The 23591-nt window shown below is 45.4% G+C and overlaps 1 protein-coding gene across 1 annotated transcript; it reads right to left on the reverse strand.

Moving 5' to 3' along the window:
• Window positions 1-1469: 1469 nt before the first annotated feature.
• Window positions 1470-8858, reverse strand: LOC308464368 (6-pyruvoyl tetrahydrobiopterin synthase-like). The gene is made up of 6 exons (XM_080983740.1): window positions 8699-8858; window positions 4892-4965; window positions 4259-4281; window positions 3537-3593; window positions 2837-2907; window positions 1470-1804 (listed from the first exon to the last, which is right to left on the reverse strand). Exons 1-6 carry the CDS (start codon window positions 8794-8796, stop codon window positions 1681-1683), a joined length of 447 nt encoding a protein of 148 aa, XP_080839866.1. The 5' UTR covers window positions 8797-8858; the 3' UTR covers window positions 1470-1680.
• Between the last annotated feature and the right edge of the window lie 14733 nt (window positions 8859-23591).

Consider the following 23591-nt stretch of genomic DNA (forward strand, 5'->3'; position numbering starts at 1 on the left):
CGAAGACCAATTTGTGCAATCAGACACCTGCTGGGGACTGTGTTTACTCTGATGTTATGTGTACCACCTAGAACCTGGAATAAGTCGATGCGGTGCAGCAGCGGCTGTGGTTCTGCTTGCCTGATTTTGGAGGTGTACTTTTGGAGCAGGAGTGCCAAATCTGACATGCATAAGGATGGAAGGGCCGGGCGTGTTTTCTCAAGTGTATCTTCCAGGTTCCACACCTCCAGCGTTGATCCCACAGTTGGTTTTCTGTGGTGTGTTCAGCAGGGTGTTTTCAGACCTCTGAGGATGGATACTGAACTCCTTTTGGAGCTGCCACTCAAATATGGGTCAGTTTGCACATACACCTGTTTCTTCTCTCTTTTCCAGTCATGTTGCTAATGGCATTGTGCATGGTAAGACACTGGCTGCGTATACACCATGCATTTAAAGCACCTCCCCAAGAATCCTGAGAAATGTAGTTTGTTACAGATTCTGGGAACTGCAGTGCTGTGAAGGGTGAACGACAGTTCCCTAGATTCTCGGGAATGCTTTTCATGTATTCACATGCAAAAATTCTGGGTTGGAAATGCCTTTTGGGCATTAAGCAAACTGAACTGTTTCCCTGATAGACGATCTCCCCGGCCCCCCATAACCCACTGTTCATAAGCTTCACAGCCCTAGAAATGATTGATGTTATTTTTTCCTTTGGTTCATTCACTAAAACCTCAGCTCAGCAGCTTGGGCTGAATGTATTGTGCTAACAATCCCGGCATTATGAAATTGCCCATTTAACCTTATGTAGGGTGATGCATCTTAACGGAGGATGATTAGCAGTCGGATTATGAGCTGGCTTTGTAAGGATAACACAATCGCTGTTGGGATATAAAGCTGTATGGGATCCATCACTTGGTCATCAGAGAAGCCCCACCTGACAGCCTTTTGCATGTGGTCCACTTGCAGAAGCAGAAGATTATATCCAATGCTAGTCCTTCTTAAAGCAGGCCTGTTGGATTTAGTGAAACTCGGGGTTCATCCATACTTCTGCTTGTCCCATGCTTTTTTCCTGCTTGTCCCATGCTTTCTTGGTCTGACCAGTTTTCCATTGGCTCGACCACTTTCCCTGGGAAAACCTGCTCTTTAGCACTGAATCAGAGCAAATGTCAGTCTGCAGAAACCCTGGTTGTTGACGTTTGCTCCACTTTAGCGGTAAAGATTGGGTTTCCGTAGGGGGAAGTGCCAGGACAAGCAGAAGTCTAGATGAGTCCTCAGCCATGCCCATTAGCTTCAATGGGTTGACTCTGAGTAGGACCAGCATTGGCTTCAACCCAGGATTCTTGCATCTCTTCGCACCCAGAGCTTTGCAACGGAGCCAGTCTTATATTCAGCAGCCAGCCTTTACGCATGTGAACTATCTTAATGTAATGGACTATCCCCTTGCTGGATAATGCTGTGATGAAGAATGAGGTTACACACATGACACAACATGGCTTTTGCAGATCTTTTTAACCAACAGATTAAACAAAGCTGCAATACTGCAGTAAAAGGCCCTGGAGGCATCTCTTCACTGTAGATACAGAATAGTTTGCAAATGTTCTGAGAAGGGGTTTGTCACATTAAATCAACAATGAGTGTTAATACAATATATGGGAGAATAACTCTCCTAGCCAACCCCCGCCCCCTGTTCCTTGTGGATTTTTAGTCCCCCTTGTATACGATAAAATTTCTGTCGGATTCATAGACCTTGACTTTGTGCAGGCATCCATTTGGTAGGATTTTTTCAAGGTTGTTCCATATGTACACGGCTAAGTTCTCTGTTGTGCTGGAGGAAGAGCAGAGAGGTTGATATGGAAAAGGAAGAGACTCCACAGTATAGGTTTTTCTGCATAAAGGTAGCGCTGCCTTCAAACCTGCCTTTCTTTACCCCTGTTGCTTCTCGCCCATGACTTCAAATCAAATCTGTGTATATTCTACTCTGATGTAACTTTAGTCTGGATAAGGCACAGGATGTCTCATGGCAGACCCACTCCAAATATTTAAACACACATTTAAAGAACATGGCTTCTTTCCCCAGAGAATCCTGGGAACTATTGTTTGTGAAATGTACTGGGAATTGTAGCTCTCTCTGTGCATGGGAAAACTACAGCTCCCATGATTCTTTTGGGGAAGTGGGGAAAAACGGGGCCACCATCTTCCAGGCCGCACTCACATGACCTGCACAAGAAGGCTTTTTCCAAGCACGGTGGACAAAATTGGGAATTTGGGGGAGCCGTGTGAGATCACGACCCGAAACTGCGGGAGAGCATGGTGCCCAAAATGGTTTTCCTGGTTTATCCAGGACAGTTGTGGGTTATATATATGTATGGTGTGGATCTTCTCTCAAACCTCAGGCTGTGACAAACTTACACAAGCCAGGCATGGTCTATGCACCTCTGTGCCAGCTTTCTGGAAGAGGGAGCAACCAGCCTGCTTTTTGCTGTACTTGAGGGTCACTTATGCAGCTGACCAGCAGGTGGCTTTCCAGCCATGTGACATAAAGGAGCCAATCGGATTCCCAGTGGTCCTATAAAATGGAAACCTCTGGCCTGGTCCTTTGGTCTGAGCAACTTGTTTCTAGAGTAACAGCATTAAGTTGTTCTGTCTGTGGCTGTTTGTTTTGCCCTCATAGCCATCCCTGCTAGGTCTCTACAAAGCAGCTTGGGGAGGAGGCACCTCTAGCCTGTGGGTCCAATGAGGCTGTTTCCCCAAAACCAGGACCATGACCCACATCTGACATTGTATATGGATGCAAGTCTCCTGCACTCTTTACAAATGTGGGCAGTGGAGTCTGCACACAAACTTAACAGCTACCCACCTTGCAACGCTGGCAAAAAAATCAACATCCTGGTCAAGGTTCTTGTGGTCGAGCGGATCCATAATGGCTTCCTGAAAATAAGAGCAAAGATCTGGTTGGGAACAGGGATTATGAAGTTCTAAACCAGGAGTCAGCAAACTTTTTTTGGAGGGGGCCGGTTCACCGTCCCCCAGAAGTAAACGCAGCGGAGGGGGCTTCTCTCATTCCCCCTCCCCTCCCCCTGCCTACCTATGCTGCTGCAAAGCCGCTTGTCCCGCCACTGCTGTCACCAACCTCTGCCGCTCGTGGCACTGTGCGCTGTCAACTGTGTCTCCTGTGCCTGCCCTTGCGAGCGGCAGAGGCTGGCGGCGGCGGCGGGATGAATAGCCTGAGAAGGCTGGCTGACTTTGGAGAGGCACTGCCCAAAATGGCGCTCAACCCAGCCCAGCCCCCTTCCTCCACTATGCAGAACGGGGAGAAGGGTGGGGAGAGGGAGGGAGGAGGCGCCGCGGTGTGTGAGAGGTGGGGGGGGGATGGCGCTGAAAACAAAATGGCGGCACTGGGGGAAAAACAGGGAAAAAATTAACAAACAGAATTGCCGATCCATGGAATGTCCGTGGGCCGGATCCTGAGGGCAATTGGGCCTGATCTGGCCCACGGTCCGTAGTTTGCTGACCCGTGTTCTAAACTTTGCCTCTGAGGTTCATAACTCTGGAATTACCTTCATATATTCCTGAAGCTTGTAAATATTCATGAACATTCCACTGATGGGGTCAATCTGTAAGACAAGTTAAATAATAGCAATAGTAATAATGGTGATGATTTTATACCAGGTATTTATTTATCATTTAATATTCAGAATTTCTGGTGCTGTACATACAAGTACATTTTTTTTTTTTTTTTACTAAAAATGACGTCAATAATAAAAATTTTATTTTTTAACCCTTGGAGTGTTCAAAGGACAGGACTTAGAACTGCTCTTGAATACTACTACTATGATAATACTATTAACAACAGTAGTGGGGGGGGGGGCCAATGCTAGGAACTATCGCAAGAGGTTATGATTGGATAAATGCACGGAGAAGAGATTTATCAATGGCTATTGGCTTAAAATGGAACCTCCATTTGCAGATGCAGTCTATCTCTAAATATCAGGTACTAGGGACAAACAACAGGGGAAAGACATGGTCATTGTGCTCTGCTTATATGTGACCTATAAGGCACTGGGGTGGTCAAATGGTTGGAAACAGACGGCTGAGCTGGATGGAACTGGTTCTGATCCTGCAAGGCGGCCTCTAGTCAAGGGATCCGATCCCACAGGAGTCAGTGGTGAATTGAAACATGGCAGCAGCATATCTCAAGTGCTGCTGAGAATCTCAGACTCTTGGTAAAAGCACAAAACCTGTTTTCAAAATAAAGAGCAACAAAAGGAAAATGCCCTACCTTTCCACATATGGTCACTGTCACTGCAAAGGAGAAAGAAGAAACTGTGAGAGAGGGAAGTTGTTAGCATTAATTGCAGACCCAATTCAGTACCACAAGGTGGTAGCAAAGAGTTGGGTAAAGCACGTCTCTTGCTGAAACACATAATCTCTGCAATGAGGGAAAATACAGGTATGAGGGTGGGGGAAGTGGTAACGCTCTCCCACTTGCATGCTTTAGCGCTGGCCCACCTCCAGAAAACATTGAAAATGAGCACGTCAGAGAGAACTAGCCTGATGTGCTGCTACATTTCCTCATGCAAGCTCTCCCCTCTTCCCCAACAGAAGAGCATTCAAGTGTGCAACCCCAAAGAGGCACAGTCCTGGGGAATTTGACCACTCAATTTTGCCAACTGAAGCTGAGTACACACTGCTGGATTCTAAGCCCCTGGTGAGAAAAATCTCCATTCGGATTCCAGCAGGAAAAACACTGAACAGGGTCTCTTCCCACCAGAAAGAGGAATGCCTTTCAAAGCTTATCACTCCTCCCCTTCCCCTGTTTGCCTGTAGAAGAATTTGCTCCAGTCTTTACATGGAGGCAGTACGTATCATCACCATCATCATCATCAATGCTAGAAAGGCTCACTGCTCTTACCTTTGTAGTTATGCCCGTGGCTCTGATTGCATTTCCCAAACAGCTTCCTATTCGCCTCCTCATTCAGAGATTTGCTGTAAGACAGTGGGAGAGGGTTGAGAAAAAGCAGCAGCCAACAGGAATAAGATGAAAACAGCAAGAGAGGCAATCTAACTGCAGATGGGAACAGAGAAGGAAGCCTTTTGTACACGGAGACTGTTTCTATTGTCAGTGACTAGCAAGGATAACTCAAAATGGACCCTCAAAGGATCCATTACTTCTGAAACAGCCCTTATTTTTTAAAAAAATTGAGCCATACCCAACCCGGCTTTTTTGCAGCTATTTGTAAGTCTTCTTTGTTTTATTATTACATTTAAACCTCACTTTTCCTCCAAGGAGCTCAAGGGTGGCATTCACGGTTATCCTTCCTCCCACTTTTATCCTCACAGCAATGCTGCAATGTCATTGGCTAGACTGAGAGTGACTTTATAAGGACCTGGATTATAGAGTCCAGTACTTCTATAATCACCGTATTTCTTGTGCCACCTCTACATTCGGTGATGATTCCTGACTCTGCTGAGCCCTATCCAGCCCAGTTAACGTAAATCATAATGCCAAATTATTGCTGTTGAGGATGGACCTATATTGCATGTGGCTGCCCTTTGCATAGATCAGGGAGGAGCAAGCTTCCAGCATCAATTTTGACTTTTTCTTCAAACTCCGAGACCCGCAAACTGGATGCAAAACACTCTCAGAACAAAAGGACAGGGCCTCTGAGCACATGCTCAGCCCAGGAATTTGCTTTCAGTTCCAGAACTGAGCACAAGGCCGTTATACCCTGAGCGTTCTTCATCACAGCTGCATAATTTAGAAGGGAAAAAAAGAACCTTTCTCTTGTAGCAATGCCAGCAATTTTAACAGAAGAAACACAATAACTTTAAAACAAAAAGAGCAACGAAAATCCATAGCCACTTGACCTTGACAATAAGGATATTCCATCAACACTGTTTTAAATGTCTATATTAATAGAGGAAGGTCCGTATAGTTAAAGCTATGGTTTTCCCAGTAGTGATGTATGGAAGTGAGAGCTGGACCATAAAGAAGGCTGATCGCCTAAGAATTTATACTTTTGAATTATGGTGCTGGAGGAGATTCTTAAGAGTCCCATGGACTGCAAGAAGATCAAACCTATCCATTCTCAAGGAAATCAGCCCTGAGTGCTCACTGGAAGGACAGATCCTGAAGCTGCGGCTCCAATACTTTGACCACCTCATGAGAAGAGAAGACTCCCTGGAAAAGACCCTGATGTTGGGAAAGATGGAGGGCACAAGGAGAAGGGGACGACAGAGGACGAGATGGTTGGATAGTGTTCTCGACGCTACCAGCATGAGTTTGACCAAACTGTGGGAGGCAGTGGAAGACAGGAGTGCCTGGCGTGCTCTGGTCCATGGGGTCATGAAGAGTCGGACATGACTAAACGACTAAACAACAACAACAACAATTAATAGAGGCAGTCCAAGAAAACAGCCAGCTGGATCAGAGCAGTGGCCAATCTAGTCTAGCATCTTGTTCTTACAATGGCCAACCAGATGGCTGTTGTGGAACAACTGGGAGTCCATGTCCTTGTTTATCTCTGGCAAGTCTACCAGTATATCCTGATCAACCTCGTCACCAACTCTGGAGAGAAATAGCACGCCTCGTACCATTTGCCTTTTGCTGCCTTTTGCTCTGTGTGTGTGTGTGTGTGTGTGTGTGTGTGTGTGTGTGTATGTGTGTGTGTGTAATGCAACGCTTCATTTATACAAGCTTTTATTCACAAAAGCACTTTCTACAATAAATCTTTTAATCTGTCTTCCAGGTGCCGCAATACTCTTGTTATATGCATGTGTGTTTTGCAAGAGATACTCAAATGTCCCCCTCTGGAATACGTCCTCTCAACTCGGGTGGGAGGCTCTGTCTACAATCTAAGCAGCATTAGCTACAACAATCACGTTGCCTTTCCCCCAAATACAAATAATTTCTTATTCATTCTTCCCCAGAACTCGGGTTGCTGTCTTTCATATACCAATCCCAGTTCCTGTGCCTTTAACTGTGAATATTAGTAGGTGGGAGAAATGCTTTTTTTCCTGGGCCATGAGAAGCTTTGCCACTTGGCAACCTTTCCCAGAACCCTGCTTGTCAGTATATACTGACACGCTGTAGCCCAGTGGTTAGGGCATCCGTTCTGCATGCAGAAAATCCCAGGTTCAGTCCCCAGCACCTCCAAGTCAGATAATGATAATAATAATAATAATAATAATAATAATAATAATAATAATAATAATAATTTATTACTTATTATTTATGCCCCACCCATCTGGCTGGGCAGCTCCCAACAGAATTAAAAGCACAATACAACATCAAACATTAAAAACTTCCCTAAGCAGGGCTGCCTTCAGATGTCTTCTAAAAGTCAGATAGTTGTTTATTTCCTTGACATCTGATGGGAGGGTGTTCCACAGGGTGGGCACCACTATCGAGAAGGTCCTCTGCCTAGCTTAAAGCTGACTTGGACAAAAGTGTCCATTTTCCTTCTAGTGCCATCATTGATGAAATCCTCTTTTAATTCCCCTTTTTACAGACATCTAGGCCCTACTCTCCAGCTTCTTCGCCATCCCATCTACTTTCTTCCTGTCTTGCTCAAGTGACAAATTGGCAGAGTCCTGTTGGGCCCTGAAGGCTAGTCGACTGTTGCACAATTTTTTTGTCAGCTTCATGAACAGAGTAAACAGTGGAAAGAATGAATGGCCACTGGAGACAGAAACCTATGACATAAACTCCAAGCTTTCTCCGAAGAAAATATGGATGTCCTATCCTATTATTATTATTATTATTATTATTATTATTATTTTATTCTTTATACCACACCCATCTGATTGGCAGCTTCCAAGATATATAAAAGCGTAATAAATAATAATAAAGCATTAAACGTTAAAAAACTTCCCTATACAAGGCTGCCGTCAGATGTCTTCTAAAGGTTGTATAATAATAATAATAATAATAATAATAATAATAATAATAATAATAATAATATTTTTATATCCCGCCCTCCCCGGCCAAGACTGGGCTCAGGGTGGCTAACACTGAATATAAATACAATAAAAACAAAACAAAACAAAACAAAACAAAACAGTTACTTATCTCCTTGGCTTGGGGGTCACATAACTCTATACCCTCCAACATTTCTCCAATGAAAATAGGAACGTCCTAAGGAAGAGCGGGACATTCTGGGATCAAATCAGAAACCGGGATGGCTTCTGTAAGTCTGGGACTGTCCTGGAAAAGAGGGACACTTGGAGGGTCTGCTATGAGAGTTTCTGAACCTCCTTAGACATCCTTTCTCACCATTGTTGCAGGGTGGGGCAGGTCATACAGGGGAAAGTGGGGAGAGCTAGAACGCATTAAGAAACCCAACGCTTCATATTGCATAGCTGAGATAAAGGTTACAGATGAGTCTCTTTCCTGAACTTGGGAAGGAAACTGCTGCAATAACACCCATCGTTCTTACCCTGCAGACCAAACCTGGTTAACATTTGCCCTTTGGCTCTATTTGGCCTTTGAACGATATGAGTATCAGAGATGCTATCTTGGGCAACTGGTTCCTTATGTCCGGAGAATTGTAGGTACAGGAAATACTCATTAGAATCCATTGGGCAGCCAGTGTTCCGAGAGGTTGCACATCTATGCTTCCTTCCAGGGATGGGGAAATCGTGGGCTCCTTGGTCACCTATGAATTCGAAACATGTTTTTTCCTCCCAACCCTGCATCCTGCCTCTTCCCCGTTGTTACCTGTTCAGCCTATGGGCGGCTGCAAATGTTTCGGTGCGAGAAAGGAAGGTCATCTTGCCTGCGGTGTTCGGCTTGCTATCTTTCGCCACACGCTCCATTGTTAACAGAGGGTTGGTAGCTGAGCTGCCGTTAAAAGCGGGAAACCTTCATGCGGGGCCCAAATAAATATATCCACAAGTTGTCATGTGGTGGATGGTAGACTGGCCAATTGGATGCAAATTGTTCGTCAGACAGCGTATCTCCTGGCCTAAATTTCTTTACACAGAACAACCATCAGCATTGTTTTTTGTTTTGCATCAATTAACTCAGCGTATTTCCTTCTTGATGAAAGCCATGGTTTAATGGGATATAAATAAATAAATGAATGAATGAATAAATAGTCAAGGCTCACGTGGATTGTCTAATTTGGGTTGGAATTTTTTGGAAAAGGACATTGTTTCACAGGGTGAGTGCAGGGATAAGGACATTTCTCCTAACTGCTTGTTGCTTGTGAATGCATACCCCTCAATATTACTGGGTCTTTACTTAGATTTTTGTGTTTACACTGTAAAAGTTCTGTCATGGATGAAACAAATGTGGTTTTGGCTCTAAGATGGGTCTCCAGCGAATTACAACAAGTTAGGTAGCTCAAATCTTCTTCCTTCCTTCCTTCCTTCCTTTTTCTTCCTTCCTTCCTTCCTTCCTTCCTTCCTTTCTTTCTTTCTTTCTTTCTTTCTTTCTTTCTTTCTTTCTTTCTTTCTTTCTTTCTTTTTCTTTTGTGAGTCTGCAAGCTCAGCTCCATCCTCAGGGGCAATTTACTTCATCTAACAAACTGCTTAGGAGCTGACAACAAATTTACCATAATTGACAATAACTTAATGCTGTTTTATGGTTTCCAAGACAATCAGATTGTAGGAACAATTGAGAGCTCACTTTAGAAATCTGGAGCAAGGAAGATTAGACTTAAAATCAATCAAGTGTTTCCCACCCAGACAGGGAACACTGGACTGTATCTTTTTTAGAGTGTGAATTGCAGGATGAAGGGGGTGCAGGGGGTGTGGCCTGCCCCAGGTGCCATCACTGAGGTGGGGTGTGTGTGACAAAATGAAGTTGTTTGGTTTTTTTTTTAATGGGTTCACAAAACTTTTTAGGAGTGACGTGGTGGCTTACGTGCCTGCAGGTTCCTCACTGCTTGAAACAGCAGCACGGGACTTGCGTCTGCCTACTGCCTCTCCCTCAGCCGCCCTACAGCTGAGGGGAAGGCAGAGGAGAGGCTCCAAGCATCAGAGAGGCTCGCCCCGCCCCCATGGATGGATTGCCCCGCCCCCGGCTGCAGCACACGCCCCTGCACTAGGCACCCGAGCCTAGCTATGCACTGCTACACACCTAGCTATGCCGCTGCCTCAGTGACATGGAATTTCAAGAGATCCCAGCCAGCCATTATAAGTTTGGGTAAGAGTCCAGCCTCATCACATACAAGGGCCTTCCCTTGATGACTGTTCAAAAACTTCAACAAGTGAAGGATGCTGAGTCCTGTTCCCATTGAATATGAGGGATGTCCCTTGATGACTGTTCAAAAGCTTCAGCTGATGGAGAATGTTATGAGTTTCCAACTGAAGGAAGCGTGTCAATGAGATACACTGGTTCCCTGTTGCCTTTTCCCAGGTAAGGTGAGCCCTAGATAGTCTGAGTGACAATGGTCCACTCATCCCATGTCCCATGAGGACCTGGGATATCAACAGAGTTCTCCTTAAGTTTGGAATCCACCAAGAGTGCCCAAGAGGTGGCTTTTGAAAAGGATTAGACAAATTCATGGTGAAATATACTCAGAGTCGAGATTTCATGCTCTTTATTCAGCTCATAGTGGTGAGGAGGAAATGGAAGTTCCCCCAGAATGTCTGCTTTATATACATTATTTACACAATGGGCCCCACATGATAGGCTAATTCTGGGATTCTCCTGTAGGCCAATCAGGTTGCGGATTTACTTCCACCTGGAGCTGGATTGGGTGGCTCCTGTGGACCAATCAGACTGCTGCATTCTGGGTCCTATTGTTCTAGGACCAATCAGACTGCTGCATTCTGAATCCTATTGTTCTAGGACCAATCAGACTGCTGCATTCTGGGTCCTATTGTTCTAGAACCAATCAGACTGCTGCATTCTGAATCCTATTGTTCTAGGACCTGCTGCATTTTGGATCCTATTCAACTCAGTACATAACACATGGATATAAGAATCAATGGCAAACTTCATATTCAGAGGCATTTCACCTTTGCTTCCCAGATGCTGGGTTTAAACAAGGGAACCTATCCTCATCTTGCTCTGCCAGTGAGGTTCCCACCACTTCGTTGACTACTTTGGGACACCAGGGAAGCAACTGGGATTTGGAAGTGGGGAATTAATAATATGAACACTCTTGGTTTGGAATTTCCTGGCTGATTACAAATGGAGCCCACATTCCTCTGATGTTTTGGCTCAGGTTACAATTAACCTGACCACAATCCCAGAATCAACTTTCCCTGCCACTACAACTGTTCCATTCTATTTCTTCACTGATTCTTACTTGGTAGAAACAATGAGAATGACCTCTGCTGTGGCGTATGTTAGGCCATATAGCCATGTAGTGGTCATCAGGGATGAAGTGTAGGTGGGTTCCCACGAAGCAAGACACAGTGATAACAGCAAAAACTTTTATTCAACTAACAGAACTAGACAACAGGGGCAAAGCAACTGCTTATATACATTTCTGAAGGTCTGGGCTGCTCTTACTCTCAGTGTGATTGGCTGTCTAAACTCCCAAGCTGCGAATCATAATTCAGAGTTTAAGAGCCAATGTCGGTGGCCCAAATCCTGCAGTGTTCGGTGACTGGATATCATGTATTGAATCAGAACACAGGGGCTCAGAATTCTTAGTCCAGACTCAAGCTCAGGCAAACACACACCACTGAAAGCATAACATCTAGGAAACATTGTTTCTCGGGACTTCTGACTATTCCTACTGTTTCCTAAGGCCTAGTTGAGCCTGCAACAGCTTTTCTTGTTATTTCATTTGCCGCCACGAAGTAAGAAAGGGGAGAAATGGAAGGGAGCATTGAATTGGGGATCTTCTGAGGGGTTGGCGTCGTTGAAGCCTCTAGCCTTTGGCAGCCTTCTCTGCCATCCATCGCTACAAGCTAAATGGAAAAGGCATCAAAAGGTCTCCAGGGCTTTTGGTCATCGCCAGCTTGTTGAAGTTGCATGTAGGTCTCTTCTAGACTTTTTCTTGTGATTCAGCTGCTGGCTGGGAGAAGTTAGCACAGAGGAGCAAAGGGCGAAGCTAAGACTAGGCCCAGAAATGGGTACAATTTCCCTTGTGGTCAATTATCTGACTTTGCATCTCCCACATGAGGTTCTCTTCTCCCGCCCACCCAGCAGGGAACAAAAGGACCTCTGTGTTGTCTGTCGCAGCCCAGGGAGCTGTTGGTCAAACCCTGGTGTCACAAGACTAGGTAGAAGTCTGGAAGGACATTGCCATGTCAACCGCTTTAGCAAGGTCACAGTCCTTCCATCTACAATGAATCAATTACTCTGTGGCAAATCAAGTGTGCCTTTTCAATGGCTTCCACCATAGTTTTTTTTTTAAAAAAAAAACACTAAATAGAGCTCTTCTTGAAGAAGTTTCATCCATATTGGTTTGGCGGGAAGCCAAGGGCCTTCCATCTCCTGAGATCTGACAGTCCTTTTCTCTCTGAGGAACCTCACTTCTGCTGGCTGAAGAGCATCCTCCATTCATCCTGTTTATGATGCATGGATATTGGGTTGGTTTACACTTGCAAAAGTTTCAAGGTGCTCATACTGCTTGGTTTCCAGTTGGTGCATGTCCTGTAACTTCTTGCTGACTTTTCATACCACATATATTCTGGATTTTTTTTGGTCCCGCTTTTGTTGTGCTGTAGCACAAATGTCAGCTTCCACACATCTGTAGTGCAATAGCATCGGGGATGCGTTACAGAGCAACTAGCAAAGCAGTCCAATATAAATCCACCAATAACACTATTAATCTGTCAGTGATGTGGGAGAAAACCCGTCAGTGTGAGAACTCCCATGATGGGTCACATTGGAGTCCCTCTAGTATTCTGTTTCTAATAGTGGACAGCTGGATGCCAGAACCATGGTGGTTTGGGGGACAGGGGAGGGGCAGGGACTCCAACTCTCATCATCTTTGATCATCCATGATCACACTAGTTGTTGACTGATAAGAGTTGGAGTCCAACAACATCCAGAGGAGACAACAACGACTCCCCGTCGGTTAGAGTGTGGGACTAAAACCTGGAAGATGTTTTCAGGAGAGGGAGTTCGGTGAAGGTCAGCAATTAAGAAAAACCACTGGTTTCAGTGAAGTTAATACTTTATTCCAAGAAACCAAAGCAGCACAGGCCTAATGATCCCTGCAACTCTTCCCACTAGGTCTTACCCCAATGTGGCAGTTGCGAAGACTGAAGGTCTCTACCTTTGCACAGCTGCCTAAGTCTCCTCCTCTTCAGGTTTTTTCCAAGCAGTTATAGACTGCGTCTGTGCACAGTCAATCTCTTCTTTGCTCTTTTCATTTTTCTGTGTGTTCTAGTAGACCAGGGGAGAGGAGCAGGTTACAACAGGAGGGAGAGACCCCCTGGCTTCTTCAGCAGCCTGTCTCATCTTTGCCTCTTGGCCCCCTCCACTCCAGCCTCCTCTTCTGCCTCTGATTCTGAACTGCTCTCTGCCATAAGCTCTTCCTGCTCACTAAACCCTGTTGCCCCTTCAGCTTCTGACACCTCCTCCTCCCAGTCAGCTCCCTCTTCTCCCTCTGACCACTCAGCATCATTCCACCACCATTCCCCAGCCTCTGAGCCTTCTTCCCTTGGGGGCTCCCTCCCACCACTCCTCTGCATCCAGCCAGTCCTTGACAGATACGAGTTCAAATCCCCACTCAGACGTGAAGTTCATTGAATGACCTTAGGCCAGTCACGGCCTAGCCCACCTCACAGGATTGTTGTGAAGATAAAACGGACGTTCCTTTATGTTCATCTCCTTCGCTTCAGTGGGTGACCCTGAGTTCTAAGGAGCTGGAGAAAATAACGCCTTCCTCTCCAGTCTGTTTGTAAATGGTATAAACTTCTGTAAATGCCCCCTCTCCAATTAAACCTCGAAGCTAAAACACATGAAATTGACACAGTTCCTAAGACATTTCAAATGAACATTCTGTGTTTGTAAAAACCAGAGGCACTTGGTTTTGAACAAATGTCTGATTTAAAAAGGGCTCACTCTGCTTTTTAGAAAGCAATGTGTGGGAGACCAAAAAAAAAAGTGGGGTGGCCTTTTAAAATAAAACTGCACAAGGCAACTGGATTTTCTGATCACCAGACGCCTCTTAGAAGGATGGAAGGAAGCTCTCTTCCTGGGGATTTGCCTTCCTAATTGCAAGAGAGGAAAAGACCTGCTAAACTGGCTCCAGGTGGGTGGTGGGCTGTACCCAAGTGGAATGTGGCTCCTTTGTGATTCAGATCAAAGGGAGTTGGTTTTTGAAACCTTTGCACAGCATGGAATTCCCTTGGAGAAGCAAGAAGAGCTGTGGAGGCTGCGGTTTTAATGGGAGGCTTTATAAAAGAAACAGGAAGTTTCAGAGAATAGAATTTATACACAAAGGGTTATCAAGTGACAAAGCAGAACCTGAAGCTGGTCCACACACATGCAGTCATCACTTGGTGGTTGCAGCATCAAGCGATGACCGTCTATTGCAGTCATGGGCTATTGCATATCTAGCGCTGGCAAGATGAACAGTTTGTATCACCTGGGCATCTAGGGTTGCCAAATGCTTTCCCTGGGCCCTGCTCCGATGCTTTGAAGAGTAGCAAGTGTGGGCAAGTGGTTGTTCTTCTCCCCATTCCCACTGGCCCTTTCTGCAGAACCAAGCATAAGAGCAGGCCGGGTGGTGCTTTTGGAAGATCAGTTGGCAACTCTACTCACATGGCCTGAAGTAGAATTGCTTTTCTGCTTGTGCATTCAACTTTCCTCATTAAAGGCAGTTTCACGCCTTAGTGTGATAGATTAAAGAACCCCTAACATGCACAAATCAAGTGATGGATGTGTATCTCCGCATCCTACTCTTGGCTTCTACTTTAATTAGTTCATTCTTTACATTGCTTTTTTAAGATTCTGCCTTTTTTCCAAGGAACTTGAGGCAGCACACATAGACCTGTCTCACAGCCTTTCATCCTCATAACAGTTTTGTGAGATAGGCCCATAGCTCAGTGGCAAAGCATCAGCTTTTCATGCAGAAGGTCCCAGGTTCATTCCCCGGCACCTCCAGCTAGGGATGGGGGGCAACTCCTTGTCTGAAACCCTGGAGAGCCAAGGATGATGGGGGCTGGAGTCCAACAAGTTCTGGAGTTCACGGTCTTTAAAACTTAACTCTGTAGATGAGGAATGGCTGCACCTTGACTCTAGAGCACATAAAACTAAAAGGCACATACATGGATGAGCAGGAAAGAGTGACAGGAGCAGAGGCGCCAGGTTGCCTCCAGATGGAGACCCCTGATGTGCATCATGCCAACATGACGTCATGCATGTTGCACATCATGTGCAGGGAATGTCATGTCCTCTGGAGGAGGCTGAGCACTCTGGTGGAGCCAGATACCGAAGCTGCAACACACAATGCTCACCATGTGTGAACGACAAGTGCTGGGCCACCTCAAAATTGAGGGGGCTGAAAGCTCCTCAGCCCCCTAGAGTTGAGATGCCTAGACAGGAGTGAACAGCCTGCCATATTTGGATTTGAAGAGTTTGGATTTGGCATCCCACTTTATCACTACCTGAAGGAGTCTCAAAGCGGCTAACAATCTCCTTTCCCTTCCTCCCCCACAACAAACACTCTGTGAGGTGAGTGGGGCTGAGAGAGTTCAGAGAAGTGTGACTAGCCCAAGGTCTCCCAGCAGCTGCATGTGGAGGAGCGGGGAAGCGAACCCGATTCCCCAGATTACGAGTATACCGCTCTTAACCACTACACCACACTGGCTCACTGGCTCACTGGCTCACTGGCTCTCTCTCTCTCTCTCTCTCTCTCTCTCTCTCTCTCTCTCCCACCCACCCCCACCCCCACCCACCCACCCCCCACCCCCACTCACACCCCCACCCCCACCCACCCACGCACACACACCCACACCCTGCCTGCAACTGCTGAGGGACATTTTGTCGAAAACATGAGGACAACTTCATTTTATCAAGAGTATCTTTAATCCAAAGAACAAACACCCCTTTGGTTTTTTAATTTAGGGGTGGGCCATGACTGCAGAATGAATGAACGTCACAGAACAGTGTGTCCAGCAATGTTGAAGGGTGCCACGGGGTGAGGCCACGGACTGTGAGCCTTGACTTGCAGTTAGGAGTTGTGGTTGCAAATACAGTGGTACCTCGCAAGACGAATGCCTCGCAAGACAAAAAACTCGCTAGACGAAAGGGTTTTTTGTTTTTTGAGCTGCTTCGCAAGACGATTTTCCCTATGGGCTTGCTTCGCAAGACGGAAACGTCTTGCAAGTTTGTTTCCTTTTTCTTAACACCGTTAATACAGTTGCGACTTGACTTTGAGGAGCAACTCATAGAACGCGGTGTGGTAGCCTTTTTTGAGGTTTTTAAAGACTTTGGTGATTTTTAAAGCTTTTCCAAAACTTTCCCGACACCGTGCTTCGCAAGACGAAAAAAATCGCAAGACGACAAAACTCGCGGAACGAATTAATTTTGTCTTGCGAGGCACCACTGTACATAGCTGCCTTCAACTGTGAAAGCTGGCGATGGTATTGTTATGGGCTTGCAGGGGGCAAGAATCCCCTAAAATCCTGGGCACCAGGTTCTCCCCATAATCTCTGAAATTAGTAAATGTGGGGTTTGAAGTCAAGCTAACTTCTCCAGGAGCTGGGCTTAGGGAAGAGAAGGACGGAGTGAGCAAAACTCCATGCAGGGCAGCAGCGATGCTGACTGGCTGGCGCAGGCTGTTACAGAGAGACATAGGGATGGTGCTTAGGATGCTTCTGAATCCAGTCCTGTGCTGCTGGGAGCTCTCTCTCCATAAAACTCAAGTGTAAATATGTGTGAATAAGCCATGTTTCATAAAGATGCAGTTGTCTGCTGTGTCTCGTTCCAAAGGAACACAAACCTTGGTTAAGTGCCAAGACTCCTGGAATCTTTCTCCTGCTTGGCAGACATTGGGGTGGCTGGGAACAGTATCTTGTTGCATTATCTCCTGTCTCCAGATTATGATGAGGATGAGGATGATATTTTTTTGAAAGATTTTCATTTATAAAGGAATAATGTGATAAAAAGGGAAGGAGGAAAGAAGGGAGGAAAAAGAAAAAAAACGTGCAAAAAGTACAGTGTACAGTGGTACCTCTGGTTGCGAACGGGATCCGTTCCGGAGGCCCGTTCACAACATGAAAAGCCCGCAACCTGAAGTGCCGTATCTGCGCAGGTGCACGACGCGATTTGGCACTTGTGCGCATGTGCGAAACATGATTTAGCACTTCTGCGCATGTGCGAGTGGCGAAACCTGAAAGTAACCCTTTCCGGTACTTCCGGGTCGTCGCGGGACGCAACCTGAAAAAACGTATCATGAAGCAAACGTAACATGAGGTATGGCTGCAATACATTAAGTAAAGTCAATTTCATTTCTATCGATTATTGTATGTAAACAATATTATATGGTTGCTAATTGCCCTACTACATTCTGTATAAACTCACTGCAGATATCTATATCTCCTGTCTCCAGATTATGATGATGAGCAGGGTGGCATTCCCCTTCCCCCCCTTTTTTTGCTCGGCAACAGGAAAGATTGTCTCATCGGCTGATGGCTGGGTTGGAGGGAAGATGGTTTTTAAAATAGCCATTTAGCCGAAACAAACTGCTCACCACTTTTACTTAGTCATTCCCGAAATAGCTGAGGGCCACATTTAACATTCCACTGTGGTAATTTTTCCTGTCTGAGCTGCAGGCTTACAAAACTGAGAAGAGACATTATGGGTGCCCTTAGGATTTATGGGCCCAAGAGCTCAATGGAGGCAGGTGGGGGAGTGGATAGAGCAGGGGGAGGTAATGTGATGCTGTTGGACTCCAGTTCCCATCATTCCTGACTATCGGTCATACTGGGTGGGGCGGATGGGAGTTGAAATCCAACAACATCTAGATAGCAGTACAATGGCTACCTTGGGCTAGAATGTCAGAGTAGAAGGTGGGCAATACAGGTTCAAATCCCTGATGAGCCATAGAGGAAGCTTGGTCTATGTCAGTCTCTCACACCTCACTCTGCTTCGCAGGGTAGTTATGTTGATCAAAGAGACTAACATTTTAACTCAAAAGTATTTTGATCTGCAATGTGTACTTAAGCAGCTTCTCATCGCACAATTATTAAAATGTGTATTTTTCCGTAACAGGAACCGGCAACTCTGTATATTATACTTTTTTTTTGCAGAGTATTTTCTTTTAAAGGAGGACCATTTTTTCCTTGATAGACACTGGCTCATTTTTACCATTTATCAAAAAACTAGTGGGGGAGGAATAGAGAGGATTTTTTAAATAGTTTTTTTATTTAAGTAAAGATAAAACATTTTTACAGAAATCTACAAGTTCTGTTGCTGGTGCAGGGCTGCTTCTACTATGCAATTAGAGAGTGGGAATAAGTTGCAAATCCCCCATTTTAATAATCTCTTAGGATTCAGCATTAGCACAAAAGAATAAGAAGAAATGCTTTGTGTGTGATTTGTGAGACTGAGTCTTTCAAACCCTAATGACTTCATTCAGCAAAGTGTAAGGAAGATAGGAATCTCTGCCTTACACTGAGAGCAGATCTCCACTGGTTGGTTATAACGTTAAAAAACGCTGTAAAAATGTGACACCAGCAGCGATCCATTGGCAATGGGAAATTGCATTGAGAATTATATGACTTTTTTTTTTACAGTGTTTTTACAGATCAGTGTAGATCCAGCCCGAGTCACAGATCTTTGGTTCAACCTTCTGGCGAAGGAAATGGACAAGGTGGTGGAGGCAGGCTGGGCATAGATATCCCAGAGGTGGATCAGAGTGAAGCCTGTTGGCCCAGTCCAACCCATCCTTGGGGTGGAACTGGACACTCAGCCCACCAGTCATTGGATAAACAGCTAGCAGGCCAGAGTCCACTTTCTAGGCTGGCGTGAGGCTGATTTGGGGTTGTGCCGGCCCGGAAAAACACCCCAAGTCTATGTCCCATGACAGATCATGGGGGGCACAGAAGGCACTGTCTTGCAAAGGCGGCAGACCCTAAATGTAAGTGTCATTGTCAATGCTAACTGGAAGTCACTTTGCAAGGTTTCGGGCAGCAGTCCCTCCCTGCCTTACCTAGAGATGCTGGCTGGGGTTGAACCTAGGACCTTCTGCATGCAAAGCAGTTCTGCATGCAAATAATAATAATAATAATAATAATAATAATAATAATAAAATTTTTTATTTATACCCTGCACTTCCCAGTTCAAAAACTGGGCTCAGGGCTGCTAACAACAAATTTAAAACACTTAATTGTAAAAGCAGCATAAAATACAGTATAAAAACATGAATAACAATAAAATTCAAAATTCGGAAATCAATTTAGGGGAAATAAGCATTAGATAATCCCCAGGGCTAGCTGGCTGAATTGGGCCAGTGAGGAGGCCAGGGGAGAATTAGCTGTGGGGTCTCAGAGCGGGTAATCTTCATAAAAGAAAGGGGGAGGGAAGAAAAGGGAAATAAAAGATCAGGCCGAATTCAAATTAAAGGCCAGGGCTCTGTCTTACAGGCTCGATGGAAGGAGGTTAAATCCTGAAGGGCCCTAGTCTCATGGGACAGAGCATTCCACCAGGTCAGAGCCATCACTGAAAAGGCCCTGGCCCTGGTGGAGGATAGTCTGACTTCCTTAGGGCCCGGGACCTCTAAACTATGGTTATTCATGGACCTTAAGGTCCTCTGCAGGGCATACCAGGAGAGGTGGTCCTGGAAATACAAGGGCCCTAAGCCACAGTTTCCATAGAAATAATAACAGTTTCCATAGAAAATGTCCTTGCATAAACAAAACAATCTCAGCCTTCTGCTGCTTCTTGAAACTTCTTCTCTGTTCTTCTCTGTTTCTGGAACAAATGATCCTCTCACACAGAGAGAGACTATCCAACACTACCACTGAGCTACAGCCCCTCAAGAGAATATCTAAATCATGTAGGCTGCCTTCAGCTTGTTGGATGAAGTTTCTTGGATTAAGCACGTCCGTATCTAAAGGCAGTGTGGCTCTGAATGTATTTGGCACACATTTTTACATCTCTTATAAAACCATTGGTTCTTCTGGCATGGAGAAAGTAAACGAAGAATTCTCTCTCTCTTTCTCTCATAACTCGTGGGCATCCAATGACGCTGAATGTTGGAAGATTCTGGACAGATATAAAAAAAGGACTTCTTTGCACAGGGCCTAGTTAAACTGTGGAATTCACTCCCATTTGAGGCAAGGATGGTCACCAATGTGGGTGGTTTTAAAAGAGGGTTAGACAAATTCACAAAGGAGGTGGTTATCACTGGCTCCCAACCACAGTGGCTGTGCTCTGCCTAGACGGTCAGAGGCAGCAACGCTTTTGAATGCTAGATGCCTGTGTAAGAAAGGGCACATGCCTGTGGTGGACGTGCCCCAAGGTAAAAGACTTCTGGGAAAGGATTTATAATGAGCTGAAAAAAGTGCTGAAAAACACATTTATTAAGAAACCAGAAGCCTTTTTACTTGGTATAGTGGGGGGTGAAATCCCCAACTGCAGGATATTAAGTAGAAAATAAGGTAGAGTTGTTGAAAAATAAAATTTTGAGGGCCTAAGATGGTATGCTGAGCTAGGAGACTGGAGGGCCACACCTGCTTGAGATGGCACGGACCAGTTTCCAAATTCTCGCTCCCCTGGTCTGCATCGCAAGAATGTGAGAGGGCTTTGCTGTAACAAATCTGTTTCTGGGTGGATGTGTCATGGGCCAGGTTTGATCTGGGGAAAGAGTGAAACTGTTTTCCCATGAGGAAGATTGCGGATGTTTTGAGCAAGAAGGGCAGGCAATTGAGCAAGCGAAACACATGGATGGAAATGGGAGAAGCTGTGTGGGTAGAGATCAGCAAGCAACTTCGTTCCGTCCAATGAAGCTGAATGTTGGAAGATTCAGGACAAAGAAAAGGAAGTATTGGTTACGAAGTGCATAGTGAAACTATGGAACTCACTGCCACAGGAGGCAATGATGGCCACTAACTTGGATGGCTTCAAAAGAGGATTGGACAAATTCATTGAGAAGGCTTAATAGTATTGGCTGTGCTCAATACCTCTAAATACCAGTTGCTGGAAATCATAGCAGAGGAGCGTGTTCTTGTGCCCAAATTCTACAGGCCGGTTTCTCCCAGGCATCTGGTTGATCACTGTGAGAACAGGATGCTGAAGTAGATGGACCATTTACCTGTTTAACAGGCTCCTCTTATGTCCTTGTGTTATGGCTCCTTAATAGCCATAACAGTGTGTGGGTGTGGGAGAGAGAGAGGGGGAGAGGGAGAAGGCAAAGGCAGAACGTTTTGTTCCATCAGGGGAGGTTTCATCCCATCATCTGACTGTGGCACAGCTATTGCTGAACAGGTGCTGGGGGAGAGAGGCATTACTCAGATGGTTAATGCTAGTATTTTTGGTTAATGGTTAATGCTAGTATTTTGTTGTGGGGTGTGGGAAGACTTCAGCAGTACTTAATGAGAGGTTCTTTCACTTGGAAACTCTTCCCCTAATCCTGAATGTGTGAGGGAACTGGCTGTGGTCCTTAAAATGTGTGGCAAAATTTGCATGACGCTTCTCAAGATGAAGGAGCAGGTTTTTGTCTATATTTGAATAAAATTGGACGCCATTTTGAATCGAGTTGGCCAGCTGAATTTTTCAGAATCACATTGATTTTAACCACTGATTTCAAAATTGTACTTTTTTTTTTATGTGGTTCCTTAGAATTCCGCTTTCCACTAGTGCTCAGTAAATTGTGTAGTGGAGCCTTCAGGATTATCGAAGTTGGAACCCATAACCTCTCAAGAGCACCTGGTTGAGTAACCCTGAGCTAAGATGAGGGAAGCTCCACAGCAGCTGACTAACTTCTGAGCGTGCTGTTGAAGACGCCTGATAGGAATGCAAGATAAAGAAAGCAGCACCTCCTCTGTGCATCCCAGCCTTTGGGAATTTCCCTTGTTGTTTACCTGCCTAGTAACATCACCTGAGAGAGGCAGACCTGTGAGAAGCTGCAGTTCTGGATGGCGCATTCACTTGGGCTACAATCCTGCACAGACATAAAACTTGTTGGGTATTTCCAAGTAAGATGTGCTTCTTTATCTGTGGCACAATCAAAGAAAAATCTATCATGTTTTGGGGAAGTGACCACAAGGATTTTGTGGAGGAGTCTGGGATTGTTTAACTCACTGTCCCGTTTACCATCCAGAGTGACACCAAATCCAGTGAGCCCTCCCTTGCCCAGAGTCCAGTCTGAGGGCCACACTTCATCGGGGGGGGGGCACATGCCAGTGTTGGGCGAGACAAGAGCAAAAGCAGGTGGCTCAGTGAAGTTTACCTTTGTGCAGTAGGCTTATTTCTACGCACGCCCCTCTCTGTCTTCCACCCCGACAAGCAAGAGGCATTATCAGATTTCAAATTCATATTCAAGGACTGCTTCTCTCCATATGAGCCCACCTGGACACTGAGATCATCCGCTGAGGCCCTTCTTCATGTGCCTCCTCCATGAGAGGGCGGCAGCACAAGAACAGACCTTTTCTGTGGTGGCTCCCCATTTGTGGAATGCTCTCCCCAGGGAGGTTCATGATACACCTTAAGGCGCCAGGCAAAAACATTCCTCTTCAGCCAGACCTTTGGCTGATTTATATTGGATTGGCTTTGTTTTTATTTCTATTATGTATTCTGTGTTTTTTATATTGTCATTTTTTGTTGTGAAAATAATCAATCAATCAATCAATCAATCAATCAATCAATCAATCCAGGCTGGCAAAAACACACAATGAGAGTATGAAACAGGTTCTCTTATTTCAAAAAAGAGGATTAGAGAAATTAATGAAAAGAAGATGTCTGTCGGTCTCTATTAGTAATCATAGACAAGTAGAGCCTCCTTATTCAGGAGCAGTAGTCAGGAGAGAACTCTTGCCTGTGACCTGCTTGTAGGCTTCAAGGAGGCATCCTTCATCCATGTGGGACTTGGGGGGGGGGGGGGCTGGGTGAGCATTGTCCAGGCTAGGGAAGGGAGCAGGCAAGACTCCCATCCCAGAGGAGTAGCTTGTCACTCGGGCCTCTGTGGTTACTTGAAGGATTGCCATTTTTCACATTTCCAGAGAGTTTCCCCATCCTAATCCAACTTTTGCCATGCTGGACTACAATTCCCATCAGCCCCAGCCAGTGCATGCTGCAAGGGTGGCGGTGCAGTCCAAAAATATCTGGAGGGCGCTGTTATAAGAATTCTAAGGTCTCAAATATACAACAAATGCACACATATCTTAATATATGAACCATGTGTCTGAGCAGGAGAGCAATCCTGAAGCCATTTCGACTCTCCCAATGACCTCTAATACTCCTCTGCAGTAAGGGAGGCAAATGGGGAAAGCCTTCCCATTGTCTTTTTGCTTACACATTCTGTTTTAAGGGCATATTTGTATATGAATACCAACCTAGCAGTTCAAAAGCACGTCAAAGTGCAAGTAGATAAATAGGTACCGCTCCGGCGGGAAGGTAAACGGCATTTCCGTGCGCTGCTCTGGTTCACCAGAAGCGGCTTAGTCATGCTGGCCACATGACCTGGAAGCTGTACGCCGGCTCCCTCAGCCAATAAAGTGAGATGAGCGCCGCAACCCCAGAATCGGCCACA

This window comes from Podarcis pityusensis, assembly GCF_964106645.2.
Source record: "Podarcis pityusensis genome assembly, chromosome: 15".
Classification (NCBI taxonomy): domain Eukaryota; kingdom Metazoa; phylum Chordata; class Lepidosauria; order Squamata; family Lacertidae; genus Podarcis; species Podarcis pityusensis.